Source organism: Anopheles gambiae, chromosome 2 (genome assembly GCF_943734735.2).
Source record: "Anopheles gambiae chromosome 2, idAnoGambNW_F1_1, whole genome shotgun sequence".
In the NCBI taxonomy this organism is placed as follows: Eukaryota; Metazoa; Arthropoda; class Insecta; order Diptera; family Culicidae; genus Anopheles; species Anopheles gambiae.
Window position 1 is genome coordinate 19,175,457 of NC_064601.1, and position 15,132 is coordinate 19,190,588.

At 52.2% G+C, this 15,132-nt stretch overlaps 3 protein-coding genes across 3 annotated transcripts in view; all 3 read left to right on the forward strand.

Annotated features, from left to right (window-relative positions):
- The window catches only part of LOC1273655 (autophagy-related protein 16-1), a 248,291-nt gene that overhangs the window by 209,936 nt on the left and 23,223 nt on the right, over nt 1-15,132 (forward strand). The gene's annotated exons all lie outside the window — the stretch shown is intronic.
- Nucleotides 268-2,627, forward strand: LOC1273653 (alpha-amylase 2). Its single transcript, XM_312655.6, has 2 exons — nt 268-2,435; nt 2,514-2,627. The coding sequence occupies exons 1-2, from the start codon at nt 957-959 to the stop codon at nt 2,523-2,525; spliced, it is 1,491 nt and encodes a 496-aa protein (XP_312655.6). The 5' UTR covers nt 268-956; the 3' UTR covers nt 2,526-2,627.
- LOC1273652 (alpha-amylase 1) lies at nt 6,454-8,095 on the forward strand. Its single transcript, XM_312654.6, has one exon. It carries the CDS (start codon nt 6,530-6,532, stop codon nt 8,018-8,020), a length of 1,491 nt encoding a protein of 496 aa, XP_312654.6. The 5' UTR covers nt 6,454-6,529; the 3' UTR covers nt 8,021-8,095.

Sequence of the window (15,132 nt, forward strand, 5' to 3'; positions counted from 1 at the left end):
GTGCTAACTGCTCGCCGAAACTGCTATTAAATTCCGCAGTAGTATTACCCCCACCCTAGGGGGTGGTATTTGATAAACAATGGACCAACACGACGACGCATTAGCAGCTCTCCTGTGGTGGGATTATGCTACCTGCGATTTTATTTATCGCCTTTGCTTATCACGTGTTAAACCACTGTCATAAACCAAGCCACCCGATAGCCACCCGGGGAGTGGCAGCGGGGGTCCGATTTCGGCTAACCTGATTACCTACCAGTAAACCAGTGTTCCGGTGCCAGTGGGTGCGGTGATCGGAGCAATTAGGAGCGCCTGGGCTATCTTATCGCAGCATAACCATCTAGCACAACCGCGAGAATCGAACCTGGAAAGAAGTGCGACTACGACCCGTGCGTGCTCCACACCTCTGGACCTCCGGTCGTAATCGGACAAAGGTTGCCCACCTACCGCTCGTCGGATGCGTCTGGCACTCCATTGGCCATTAAATTCAATCACGTTTTGTTATGAGCCGAGATGCTTCTCCAATGCTGAGACGCGCTACTGTTCGCACAAAGCGAAGAAAGCAGTTGATAAGGGAGAACCATATTGAAGCTTGGTTGCAAACACTAAAGGGTCGGGAGAGGGTGGCCCGAAAGGGAAAGGGGCAAGGCCACAGCACGGCTCGCGACTACGTCGCACACCACAAACACCAGTGGTTAGCATCGCGTAGCTGATGCGCTGATTGATATTATGTTTTTGCTAGCGATAAGAAACCAACACCGTGCAACGCAATCGTACTGTTCGCGCGCTCCACGGTGGTTATCGATAGACGGACTGACAGTATTCGCTATCAGTGAGTGGGACGCGTTGCCTGCGGCCGTATAAAAGCTGCCCGGGGACGCCACGAACCGGTACAGTTTGGACAAGTGCTCCAACGGGCATCAAACGTTTTGCGACAACCAGTGACAACCGAAGCGAAAATGCGCGCGTTCGTGTGCATGCTGTTGGCGGCCATGGCCGTGGCAGTGAGCGGCCAGTTCGATACGCACCAGTGGGGCGATCGGAGCGGCATCGTGCATCTGTTCGAGTGGAAGTGGAACGACATCGCGGCGGAGTGCGAGAACTTCCTGGCGCCGCGCGGTTACGCCGGCGTGCAGGTGTCGCCGCCGACCGAGAATGCGGTCGTGTGGAGCCCGCGCCGCCCGTGGTGGGAGCGCTACCAGCCGATCTCGTACAACCTGAACACCCGCTCGGGCAACGAGGCCGAGTTCGCGAGCATGGTGCGCCGCTGTAACGCGGTCGGTGTGCGCATCTACGTCGATCTGGTCATCAACCACATGGCGGCGATCAGCACGAACGGCGGTACGGGCGGTTCGTCGGCCAACGCCGGCGCCATGCAGTTCCCGGCCGTGCCGTACGGTCCGAACGACTTCAACCCGGTGTGTACGATCACCAACTACAACGATCCGATCATGGTGCGCAACTGCCAGCTGGTCGGACTGCCCGATCTGAACCAGGGTAACAGCTGGGTGCGCGACAAGATCGTCGAGCTGATGAACAAGATGATCAACTACGGTGTCGCCGGGTTCCGTGTCGACGCGGTCAAGCACATGTGGCCCGGCGATCTGCAGGCCATCTACAGCCGCATGGCCAACCTGCCGACCGACCAAGGATTCCCGCCGAACGCACGTCCCTTCATCACGCAGGAGGTGATCGATCTGGGCGGCGAAGCGATCAGCAAGAACGAGTACACGCACCTCGGCACGGTGACGGAGTTCCGCTTTTCCGCCGAGATTGGCAAGGCTTTCTACGGGCGCAATCAGCTGCGCTGGCTCGCGAACTGGGGCCCCGAGTGGGGCTTCCTGCCGTCGCATCTGGCCCTCGTGTTCGTTGACAACCACGACAACCAGCGCGGTCACGGTGCGGGCGGTTCCGATGTGCTCACGCACAAGGTCCCGAAGAACTACAAGATGGCGAACGCGTTCATGCTGGCCCATCCGTTCGGTATTCCGCGCATCATGAGCTCGTTCTTCTTCAACGATGGTGACCAGGGACCGCCGTCCGACGGCGACGGCAACCTGAGCTCCCCGACCTTCAACGCGGATGGCTCGTGCGGCGGTGGCTGGGCTTGCGAGCACCGGTGGCGCCAGATCTACAACATGGTTGGGTTCCGCAATGCCGTCGCCGGCACCTCGCTGAACGACTGGTGGGACAACGGTGGCAACCAGATTGCGTTCTGCCGCGGCGGCCGCGGCTTCGTCGCCTTCAACCTGGAGGGCTACGATCTGAACCAGAGCCTGCAGACGTGCCTGCCGGCCGGCACGTACTGCGATGTGATTTCGGGCAGCAAGTCGGGCAGCAGCTGCACGGGCGCTAGCGTCACCGTTGGTGGTGACGGTCGCGCTAACATCTTCATCTCCGCCAACGCGGACGACGGTGTGCTGGCCATCCACGCGAACGTAAGTATTGGCGGTTGGAGGTGAACGTTGTAGACGGCGAACCTAACCTTCTGTTTTTTTTTCTCTCTTTCTTTTTAGTCCCGACTGTAAATATCGACCTTCGTGATGCGTTCGCGAGACGCACTCCACTAAGCATCCTTTTTTGAAAAGTGTACAAATTTTGAAATAAAATCTAGTGCAATAAAAAAAAAACAACAACGTTAAATTCAATTTCTAATCAGCTGTGAAAGTCTCTCTTTAACAACTCTACTCTGCCCCACAAAACAAACACTTTCGTCCGCGTGACCCAGTTCTTGCGTGTAACGGGTTTCGTACTGCCGTCCTCTGCACCACCGGTGGCCCTTCAAAAGCGAAAGCAAAATCCCTCGGTGCTGGGACGCTCGTTTGCAAATGATACCGTTTTACAATTAATGCCAACCAACTAACCGTAAGCTCCTCGGTCCACCATTCCACCACCGTTGGCTCCCTATCAGGCAGCATTTGCTTTACTTTGTGTCTAAGATCTTTAACCTAGCACCGGTTCAGCAGGCACGGAGCAGACAGCCAGAGCGTCCGCCGAGCAAAACCGCCAAAGGAAAAGGGCAAACCACCAAGGACTGGTGGATGGGTCTTTGGAAATTGTATCGCCATAACAATTGGACACGGCAGCGGGAGTTTGGAGATTTGGAAATTTTTGGCCAGACCCTCCTACCCTCTGCTCTATTCCTCCTCCTTATGCAAATCCTCAACCCAGAACAGTGCGCGAAGGTTTTGAGTTCTGTGTATAATTTAAATGTCAAATGCACATCACGGCGCTTCCGTAGCTGAAGCCTCCTCCGGGCAGATCGGCCGGGTGTACCTGCTTTCATGGACCTTGGCCCCGGGTCTGGGGCTCCCACTGGACTCCCCAATAGAAAGGATGGCCTATTAAAGGTTATACGGCTGTTTGTCTGAGTGTTTGTGTGTGTGTTGCTCAATTCCTTTTCCCCTCAACTCAACGAGCTCGATCGCGCTTTTCGTGTGCTGGTCGAGGTAGCCGTGTAGCCGTACCTTGACCGCTGAGAAAGGAAGATGTTCGTTAGATTCTTTTCACTGCAGGAAAATAGATCGGTATCGATCGAGAGCAAAGAAAAATAGAAAAAAAAACCATACCTTCCTGAATGGAGAGCGCCAGAAGCGGCTGCTGCCGCGTAAATGAATCAAACCTTTGGTTGTGGAATCTCATTGTCTCGTGAGGCACTTTTAGCATTCGTGAGGTCGCTTCGCTTCTTTCACGCGGTGGCCGGATCAGGCTGGTGGCCGGAGGGACGGTGGTAATGCGAGATGCCGTGCGTGCGATGCGCCAGTGTGTAGTAAGTACGCTACTGTGTGTGTGTGGCTCGCTTGACGTCAGTCACATAGACCCTCATCGGGCAGCGCGGGATGCGGAAACGTTTGAGCGGCCAATTGGTGGGCTTGGTGGTGCGTTTTTTTTTGTTATATTCGGGACTACGGAAACCAAGAGGAGTGAAACAAACGCGCACACTCACACCTTCACCTACGCCAATGTGGGAGGGGGTTTTGGGGAGATTTAATCAACCGCGCGCTATTAATCGTGTGAATTGGGTTAAAACTGACCTTTACTTGGATGCGCTGCAATCTTGGACGAGCCCGCCCGAGATGCAGACCTGGTGCGCTCACACACACACACACACACTCTGACACGCTCATCCCGCAAACCATTAACGGCTGTTGGACGGGAACGGCCCCGTGGCTGGTGGTGGCCCCGAAAGCCACCTTCAAACGTCGTCCGTGCCAAGATCGTACCTTAATTGTTCATCAAGCGTTTGTTCCCAGCGACCCGGGGCACACCACCGCGGTCAAACCGAACCGTGGTGGTGTGACTTTAACCGAATAGAAAAAGCATTACAACGACTTAAAAAAAAGACACATCGATTCTCCGTAAAAACGGGTTGGCGATGAGATCGGTGGGGTGGAGTTTGAAAGCGATTCGGAAAATGCACCGCACAACAACAATGCCATAATTGGTGGGGAAAGTTTCGGCTCCTGACACCTATAATACAACCCCATGCAGACCACCGCAATGTGGGGTTGGTTTTTTCTTCTTTCGCCCGCTTTTGGGGAGTTAAAGTGTCAATCATTAAAAAACAAAAAATGCTCACACTCTGCCCTGTGCGATGATGGTAAGCGTAGCGATGTGTTATTACCGATTGGTCGATAAGCATCAACCGCTTCCGAACTGGGCGCATCCGTTCAATGGGAATGTATGTTGCACCGCACAAAGCAGCATTTAATTTTCGGGCTCACGGGCTCATCATTGTTGCCACCGTTGTGCACAGATTGGTTTGGGTTATCAAACAACGTTCATGATGAAGCATTTATCTTTGTGTGTGACTGGGGGAAAAAGATCCAACATTTGCTTATCGATGAGGATCGCAAAACATGAGGAAACTGGTGGTTACTGTTGTTTTCATTTACTTTTGCCACACCTCGGTACCGTTTTAGCTCGATTGTACTTTTGGCGGAGTGTGACAGATACATTCAAGGCGTGATAAGAATAAAACATGGGCTTTGAAGCGCTAACTGCAATCAAATGTCTTTTTTTGACAGTTTTATTCTGAAAATGTGCAAAGAATTCACAATGGCGTATGTACAATCAAGGCTCATTATGATGGGAGCAATTATTTATAACGGTTGTGAAATCTTTTATCAAATTCATTGCTTGGCACCTCTTGGGATTTTGTAAGTTTTGGATGAAAAGGGCCAATTTGAAGGAGTTGAAGGGCCATTTTTGTTGCATAAAATGATAAATTAACATACTCTTTTGTTAATATTTTTCTTGAGAAACATTAGAGTTGCCACAAATCGGCAAAAATATCGAGTGAATGAATTATGGAATCTATTATAGGTGCAGATTGTTCTCTTACATACAAAAATGATTATTGATTGTGGTAAAATGTAGGGCCTACGGCTGTATATTGAAAATCACGTTGAAATTGTGTTATGTTCAATTTCTCCACCAGTAAATTTACTACTGAGTCCACCCTACTAACTGCAATAAACATCCCTCTACAGAGGTTCAAATTAGAGGAGTGTCCGAAGAACCAGAATTGTACGATTATTTCAGTTCATTCTAAAGATTGAACAACGAACGAATTACGTTCATCTAATCATGGTTGATGAGTACTTTATAAATCATAATGTAATGAGTTGTTCATAAAAAGAACTTCCTACCCGTCGAAATGAAGAACGTCCTGGTCTACCAAATAATTTCCATGCTGTATCTACTGAAATGAACTAAAGATTCGCAATACACGATCAGTTCAACTAAATCAATGAAAAAAACTAGTACGTTCACGTTCATGAAAATGAACCGTCAGGCCTAAGTCTAGTTCAAATCATTCAAATTTCTCTACAAGTGCTGCTGATTGTAAACACATCCAAGACAGATTACAAAATGTTGTGCAAACGAGCGGAATAGACTTAGCTCTTAAGCTGGGCTATCTTTTACGCTTGTGGGAACATACTTACGATGGGGCTTAATTTACGAAACAATCAATACATCAAGGATCAACTGGAATACTCGCACATCATGCCTGAACGCTGCCTTAACTTCCAGAGCGGTTCAAAGTGCGCCTGCCTCACGCCATCAATAGTAAAATTGACACTAATCGTCTCGAATCCCGTATTGTTCCGTGCTCTTATCTTTCATTGATGGGTGGGATTTGTTTTATCATGTCGGTAAACCCCACATGGTGGCTGTATCACTACCAACTGCCACCGGTTTTTGATTTTGGCTAATCGCTCCATCGCTTATCGCAGCTTCAAAAATGGTGGGATTTTTTGCCCCATTCAGTCAAAGGTGTGAGAAATCGGGTTTTGCTAGAAGAATCCGTACGGACACAACGCCACAAACAAAATCAGTTAATCGAAATTTAATCCACCTTTCCGCTATCTTATCTTATCACCGGCGATAACTGGGGCACGTTTTCCTGGGGGACCATTGGATGGGAGAGTGAACAAGTATTTATAGCACCGGCACTGGCCGGCTAGCGTAAACAATCGAAAACAATTTTACAACTGCTGCTGCTGTTTGCTGTGTGTCTTGTAGCGTCATGCGTGCTGCCGTAGTGCTGCTAGCGGCGTGTGCCACCCTAGCGGCGGCCCAGTTCAACACCCACCAGTGGGCCGACCGCAGCGGCATCGTGCATCTGTTCGAGTGGAAATGGGACGACATTGCGGCGGAGTGCGAGAACTTCCTGGCGCCGCGCGGTTACGCCGGCGTGCAGGTGTCGCCGCCGACCGAGAACGCCGTCATCGGCGGTAACTTCCGGCGCCCCTGGTGGGAACGGTATCAGCCGATGTCCTACCGGCTGGAGACGCGGTCCGGCTCGGAGGCCCAGTTCGCGAGCATGGTGCGCCGGTGCAACGATGTCGGCGTGCGCATCTACGTCGATCTGGTCATCAACCACATGGCGGATCTGGTGGGCGGTGGCGGTACGGCGGGCAGCACGGCCAACCGGCCGAACTTCTCCTTCCCGGGCGTGCCGTTCAGCGTGACGGACTTCAATCCGCCCTGCATCATCACGAACTACAACGATCCGATCATGGTGCGCAACTGCCAGCTGGTGAGCCTGCCCGACCTGAACCAGGGCGTGCCGTGGGTGCGCGACAAGATCGTCGAGCTGATGAACCACCTGATCGGGCTGGGTGTGGCCGGGTTCCGGGTCGACGCGGTCAAGCACATGTGGCCCGGCGATCTGCAGGCCATCTACAGCCGGATGGCCAATCTGCCAACGTCGCACGGCTTCCCGCCGAACGCACGGCCCTTCCTGACGCAGGAGGTGATCGATCTGGGCGGCGAGGCGGTGACGCGCGACGAGTACACGCACCTCGGCACCATCACCGAGTTCCGCCATTCGGCCGAGATTGGGCGCGTGTTCCGGGGACGCAACCCGTTCCGGCACCTGACGAACTGGGGCACCGGCTGGGGCTTCCTGCCGTCCCATCTCGCACTCGTGTTCATTGACAACCACGACAACCAGCGCGGCCACGGTGGCGGTGGCTCGGACGTGCTGACGTACAAGGTGCCGCGCAACTACAAGATGGCGACCGCGTTCATGCTGGCCCATCCGTTCGGCATCGTGCGCGTGATGAGCTCGTTCTCGTTCAGCGACTCGGAGCAGGGGCCGCCGCAGGACGCGAACGGCAACCTGCTGTCGCCGACCTTCAATCCGGACAACTCGTGCGGCCCGGGCTGGGTGTGCGAGCACCGGTGGCGCCAGATCTACAACATGATCGGGTTCCGGAATGCCGTCGCCGGCACGCAGATCAACGACTGGTGGGACAACGGCAACTACCAGATGGCGTTCTGCCGCGGGGCCCGCGGCTTCATCGCGTTCAATCTCGAGTCGTTCGATCTGAACCAGAGCCTGCAGACGTGCCTGCCGGCCGGCACGTACTGCGATGTGATTTCGGGCGACCTGGTCAACGGTGCGTGCACGGGCAACACCATCACGGTCGGTGGGGACGGACGGGCGCAGATTGTGCTACCCGCCAACGCGTACGACGGTGTGCTGGCCATTCACATCAACTCGCGCGTCTGAGTCAGGGAGAGGTTTGTGTAGAGTTTATGAATAAAATTAATCGAAATGCTTTACTCGCTTAGCTTAACATGCAAACATGGGTTCGTTTTCGGTGTGGAATTGATAGTCGAAACACTGTGTTGGGGTAGAAGCGACGAACCCCTCTGCTCATGCAACAAATGCTGTAGCTCAAGGATGGAGGGCAATTCTTACTGCCAGTCACAACTTTCCATACTGCTCCAAACACTTTCTGCTGGTTGCTTTCTCGACCTTATCAAAGGGCTCTTCTGTGGCACGGTCGTGACACTGCTCTCCTCACCACCCGTTCGTAAACACTCCGTAACAGGCTTCATTTGTCGCTGACTGACACCTCTTACTGACACATTTTCGGTAAATTGTCAAGTCCTACTTTGCTCCGCGCGACTAATAATAGAGATGTTTGCCCCTTTTCCGAAGTAATAAAAACCCTTCAAACCCATCGCTTCTATATCCGTTCGCGTGCGCCGACCAGGATGACAGCTTGGAAACACTTTCCAGCAACATTGCGTTTCTTGAGGGCAGGAAGGCATCGAAGTTTAGTGCAACAAACAAATCCATTTGTTGGGCTGCTATGGTGAAGTTTGCCGACATTGCCCCGTCTCGGATAGTCACGCACATAGCTCAATTTTGGCCGGGTGCCCGCCTTATCATCAAAAACAGCTCTCCCCCCCCCCCCCCCTCGCTACCGATAGGCTATAATCACCCGAGGGCCCACGAACGCCCGAGTGACAGTAGTAAAGGCGTGCGTTTATCGGATCACACAGCACACGCTGGACGCTAAATTCCGGTATCAATCACTTGGTCCGCACGCCCGCTCCAATGATTGATATGGTGTGCAATTGGCGTGCTGAGTAGTGTTGGATGATCGCACCATCCCGCTCCCACCAGAGCTGGCCGCAGTCACCGACGACTGCAGTCGCACAACGTGTTGCAACCAACACGCGATGCTTTCACCCGCGTCCTAACGCGCCCGGTGTGTTGATTTAATCTTCGAACTTTCCGCCCCGGGACGCGATGACCCAGTGCACTGCGCTATCTTGCGGGGCGCTTGGAAGGAAATCCAATCACACCCGCACATTGGTGGTGTGTTGCTGTGGCAGCCACACGGTTTCACACTGTTTTTTTTTCTCTTCTTCTTCATTTCGGCTTTAGTTCGGCCGCGCAACTGCAAACGGTCACGATCGTCCGCTACCTCTGCGGTGCGTGCGCTCGACAAAAGGGTCAACAAAAGCATTTGAATCGAATGGGAAAGAAGGATTGAGCGAGGGCAGAAGATCGCGCACAAAAACTGGCTTGGCTTTCTCTCCTTTCTTCACTTCACATCCTCCCCCAAACAGCTCCACCACAGTCACAGTTTCACCCAACACCGCCGATCGGAGCGTGTTGATAAATATCATTATCGAATTAAATAAAAATCATTTCCAGATCGCCCCAGTGCCGCCGTTGCCGGGCAAAACGATCAACGCCCGATAAAATGGATCTTTCGCGGCCATCATCAAACTGTTCGTCCATCATCATCATCAGCGCCAGCCGCCGTCATCCATACGTAGTACCGCCAATCGGCGATCGGTGGAAAGTGAAATGGCGTGCAGTGTCGGAAAACAAACCCGCCAACAAACAATAAGCGGCCGCCCGGAAGAAACCATCATGAGAGGGGGGGAAGTAGTGGCTCCGTGCGTATGAAATCTCATTCATTGTTTTCTAACACCCCCTCTCACACACAAGCGCGCGCGCCCGATCTGCCCAATTGTTGTTGGGTTGGCGAGGATGACTCCAATGGTCCGGAAGAGCCCTTTATCCATCCGATCAAAGCGCTCCGTTTGAGATGGAGTGGGGGATGCTGGGGGTGAAGGGAAGAGGAGGAAAGGGGGTAATTGTTGGTCCATTGTGCCCATGCGCTGATTGATGCGCTATTTTTTGTGTATTTCGCGATCCCACCAATTTCAATGGCCTAGGTGTGTGTTCGGTTAGCGCCACAAAAAAAGCAGCAGCAGCAGCATCAACACAGAACAAAAATCTCAACTTCACACCCCATGGATGGAAAGAAGCAAAAAGGCATCAGCCCAAAGCGTCTTCTTGGTCTTCCAATTATTGCGCGGGCTCGACTTTCGCTTTCGCCGGCGTAGGTTTTGGGCAGCAATGCGAGGGAAGAGACGAACCGGCCATTGAACGAAGCTGATTGGAGGTAAACAGTGGCTCCGTGTTTACTTCACTTTGGAGAAAACGGTTTACGGCACTTTGTTTTTACGGACTCTCCAAACGTTTGCCTAATAAGGTGTATTAAATTACAAAATTTTGCATTACCGGGCGGTACTTTTCCCTGCCACACGGGGCAGAAACACCTTACGGGAAACTGCACGACCCAAACAACTGTAAACTGTTTTGCACCTTGTTTTCGTGCTTCTACCCCTCCGCCCGGTGTTGTATATGTACGTGCAGTTCTAATTCGATACGTTCCACAAATTTGAATGCTTCTGGAATCTTGCACCCCGGCCCTTCTCCAGTGATTCTCCCCGCGCGGAAATTGGAGCACTGTCCCGATCGCATGCCTATTTCCCAAAGCACACAAGTAAAGGGTTTCGCCGAGCCTGGTGGCAAGCAACAAACCAGATTCCGAATCCAGAACGACGGTGGTAACCCAAACCAAAGCACACACACACACACGACACCACCCGCACAATACCCCCGCGCGGGGGCGGACTGATTGGAATTTATGCTACTTAACAGTACTCCGGTTTTAATCGATCGTTCGGGATCACCCTACTACCGCATCTACCTCCACATGAGGCCTCCGATGTGCCGTATGCGAAACGTTTTGTGAGTAGCCGGGGCTGCAAAGCATTCGGATAGCAGGTTTTTTTGTGTGCTGTAGCTCGCTGTTGTTTCCTTCCCTCTATTTCTATTTCGGTATGTAGCTACACTCCGAGCACCTTCCGCTCCTGAATAGCTCTGAGTCCACTGAGGGTGGACGCTTTCCGGTTTGTGGTGTGATTGTGCTATTTATTGGTGTTTTATTTCGCGAACATTTCCAGTTTCGGACACCTTCACCGTCTCCCCGGGGGCACGCTGGACAAAGCCCAGTAAGCCAAGCAGGATCCCCATTAGACTACCTTGAGGAAAGGAAACAGACACGATCAGGTTCGATCGTGCGATTTATGGCGATGGTTCGCGGATTTTTTTTTTTTCTTTCTATTATTACCTTCTCCGGCCTCTACACACTTGAGCTCCGGTGAAGTGGTTTGTAAATTAGTGGGTTTATTAAGTGGTTTGATGGTTTTGTGTTCGATGCGCCAAGGAATGCCGACCGTCGACGGTGCGCTTGTAAGCGGGGAAGCAGATTTGCTGCGAAAGGGAGCCTTCATTCCCACTCTGAAGGAGCACAAACCATAACGAACGGACAGTGGAGGCAATGTTGAGTCTGGTCTACATTAGCTCGCTGGATCCCCCGCGGCAGGATGAAAATGATCGGCCGTTCTCAATCCCATAGCTTATAGCATGTACCGACCGAAACCGGCTCAGTTTCGAAGCTCCGATGCACCGACAGCTTTGCAAGCTAGTGCAACCAAAGGGTTTCACTTTTTCCCCCGAGCCTGCGTTGAAATCCTGGGTTCAAGTGTCATGTTAATGACGGTGGAACAAGCGGTACATACGACTCACCGCCGAGAGTTTAGTGCGGGTTCGTCTCCTGTCTTTGATCTTTCCGCGTACCTCCGTCAGCGTTCTGTCAGCGACGTAGAACAGCAGGTAACGATAGATCAAACGGTGGTGGCTAAAGGGAAAACTCATAATTTAAATCAAAAACTTTAAATACTCATACACGATCGGGTGCTCAAACCACTCAGCCAGCAGCACCCACCAGAACATCAGGAACGTCACTGGTGTGTCACGGCGGAAACATGCAGTAAGGTTGGAGGTAAACGAAACCAGCTGCCAACCAACCATTGCTTTGCGCCGACGGGCATTAGATTCCCGTTAATTAGAAGTCCGCAGCGTGGGGAGCGTCTTTTTTTCGAGGGACGGATGTCATCGACCATAATAAGCCTGAATGACATCAGAACAAAGTTTGGAATTTGTTCTTGTTTAGGTTCGCTTCCTTTTCACCCAGCGTTCTTCGCCTCATTGCCCTTCAGAACAATCTTTTTTCCTTCCTTTTAAGGCACTGTTTCGAACCGATTTCTTTTCCAAAACCCTTTTCGAATTCACAGCCTCCCCCGCCACCCCCCCCAAACACTCCATTTATCTTCTCAACGGTAGCCCGATTTCAAGCTCCCGTAGCGTCCGATAGTGTTGCGCGAAAGTGCACTAATTATGTGTATACGCTTATTAGCCATTGTTTGTCCCTAATTGCATTGCACAATTGTGGACCGTGCGCGCGCGCGCGCTTCCGTTTGTTCGTGGGTGGGATGAAAGGACCGGGCTCTGCCCAATACCCAACATGCCTTGGTCCACGGCACGGTGGTGTCCACGCCGGGTCCCACGCGTGGGCTTCGATGGGCAAACTATTTTTTACCATATACGGCGCGCGTACGATCCGGTAGGATAATTTTATTTAATTAATTGCTTATAGATTACTTCGGCCGGGCGGCTCGCTCACCTTTCCAGTGACCGCCAGTTGTGACCGCCCATTCGATCGATTGGTTTTATGCCCTCGCATTTGGTTCGCCATTTCTCGATGCTTTCGTACATTCAAATTGCTTGGACCGAGGCTTGTGGGAACGGCCTGACAACTCCGAAAGGGCAGCATCTTCTAGTGCCAGCCAGCAGAGAAGCAGCCAGCTGAATGGTGGGAGAACAGTGTGTCACCGTGCATTATTTCGACTCTCTCCTTCGCTCTCCCATTCCCAATTCCGTCCAACAATGCACAGTTATGTGTGCGTCCATAAATAGTAAGGTCGCACAATTCCGAACGACATAAAATTGTTGACCAATTATCGATCACATGATTTCCGTTGTTTTTCGTTTCGTTCTCGGTAGCACCAACGCTACTCCCGGCTACCGTACAGCTACCGTACTTGCCTTTCTTTTCTGCGTGACTTCATCCTTCTTGATTTGCTTCTTTTCCTGCCTGCATGCGCCACGATTCTCGTCGATCCAAAAGATTCTTCCCAACCAGCGCGCAAGAACGAATGATTGCTGCTGCTGCCTTGATTAGGGCAGCCAGGGCTGCTTCGTCTAGCTGGAAAAGGGCCTTCTAATTGGATAGTTCGCCATCCGTGCCAGTATCGTCGTCGTCATCATCGTCATGCCCTTCCACCGTCATCAGCATCATCAGCATCTTCATATTTCGATCGTGCGGCTAAACAGCGGCGCCTCCCGCTGAATCACACGGGCGACGGGCGTGACGTGTCTTACTTACCCCTCGCGCGGCCGCTCGCAAACACTCACCGGGAGCCGATTATGGTCGGCCTGGCGCTATGCTCTTATCGCAGCACACTCATCAGCATCGGAAGAATATTTCCTCCTCTAATTACGCGCGCTTTCTATCTCTCTCCCAGCCATCTTGGGAGAGAAAGAAAGGGAAGAACGCGCCCACCAGTTCGGGGTGCGAAGTATGCAAAACCGTTCGATTCGTACACGAATTCAGCCACGAATCTGGGAAACCCGTGCGGGGAGATGTTATTGCGTCAAGAAGCACACATAGTGCAAATACACATTTCACCCATTTTGCACGGTGTAGTTGTAGATTCTCTCCCTCTCTCTCTATCTCTCTATCGGGCTCCATCTCTCTACATCGCAAACGGTCGCTACTTCATTTTGGTTAAGCTATCCTTCGCAAAGCTGGAAGTAGGGGAATAAAAAGAAGGTGTTTGAAACACGAAACACACTAATCGCCACCCTTCCACGTTTCCTGAGGAGGACTACAGCAACACTCTCCACAACATGGTGAGGCGCTACTGCTCCTACTGCTTCCTTCTATGCTATCGACCACGCGATCAAGTGTGAGTCGTTCACGCGAACGAAATTCCCCAAACGACAGATCGAGGCCGAAGATCGCTATCGCTTAATCATAGACATTCCGCGATGCAGAGACCATAGACCCGAGGTGGATGTTGGCCGTACCGAGTGGAGTGGAGTGGAGTATCCGCTTTAGCGTAACTGAACCGTAAGGTGAAGTGTATCATCCTCTTGCGGGTTCCTTGGTGGGTGAGATATTATTGTAGGTTTCAATTGTCCAAAAAATACCCAAAATTATTTGAAGTCTGCTTCTTCCAAAAGCCAGCTTTCTACGCAATTTAAGAGGGCGTAAGAGAGAGAGAGAGATCGTAGAGGAAGCATTACCTGCTGGAATTTTCATTCCAAACGTTTGTCTGCAATACTGTGATTAGATGAAGACAAGTATCGAGTCTTCATGTTTAGGCTTTTGGTGGAGGTCGCAGCTTCGATTTGCCCCCAAACGCTGCCCCATGATGTAGGTACGCAAAGTGGAGCAGCAGCAGCAGCAGCAGCGATCCGGTAGGGCATGCGATTCCGCAACTTCCAGGTCAGCGCATTAACAAACACAGGCAGACACGGTAATCGCTCATCGGCAGGTCATCGCAGGTCCCGGTGCGACATGGCCACCAGCCGCTTCGGGGGTTGCTCGCAAAAGGGCCACACATCGCGAGCTCCCTGCACATCAGCATCGTCGTCGTGTGTCGTCGAGCAGCCCACGCGCGCCAAGCAGGGGAAAGGGAAAACATGCGGCTAGGCTCGCAGTCTACCGGGCTGAGAGATGCTTTTCGAAGTACCGCACACGTTAGGCTCATCCCACACAGTACACCGAAACCTCGTACCCGTAGTTCTTCCTCGCTGTGTTGACATACAAAGTAACTTCTCAATGCTCATCTGCTAACCAACCGCCATGTTAGAAAACATTTCCATTTCCCTCCGCACGCTTCGATGGATGAAAAATGCACCTGTCACCGGGCCTGCCGCAGGGAAGGAGAAGTATCGCATCTTGGCGTGGCTCTAGCTAACACCCCAAACCCAGCTAACGGTCTCGAACACCCTGACGATGATTAATGTGCCCCTCCCGCCCGGTTAGTATCGGTGAAGGTCGCGCTGCATCCACCGGCGAAGGTGTCACGGTGTCGTCCAAACGTACTCCGCAAATC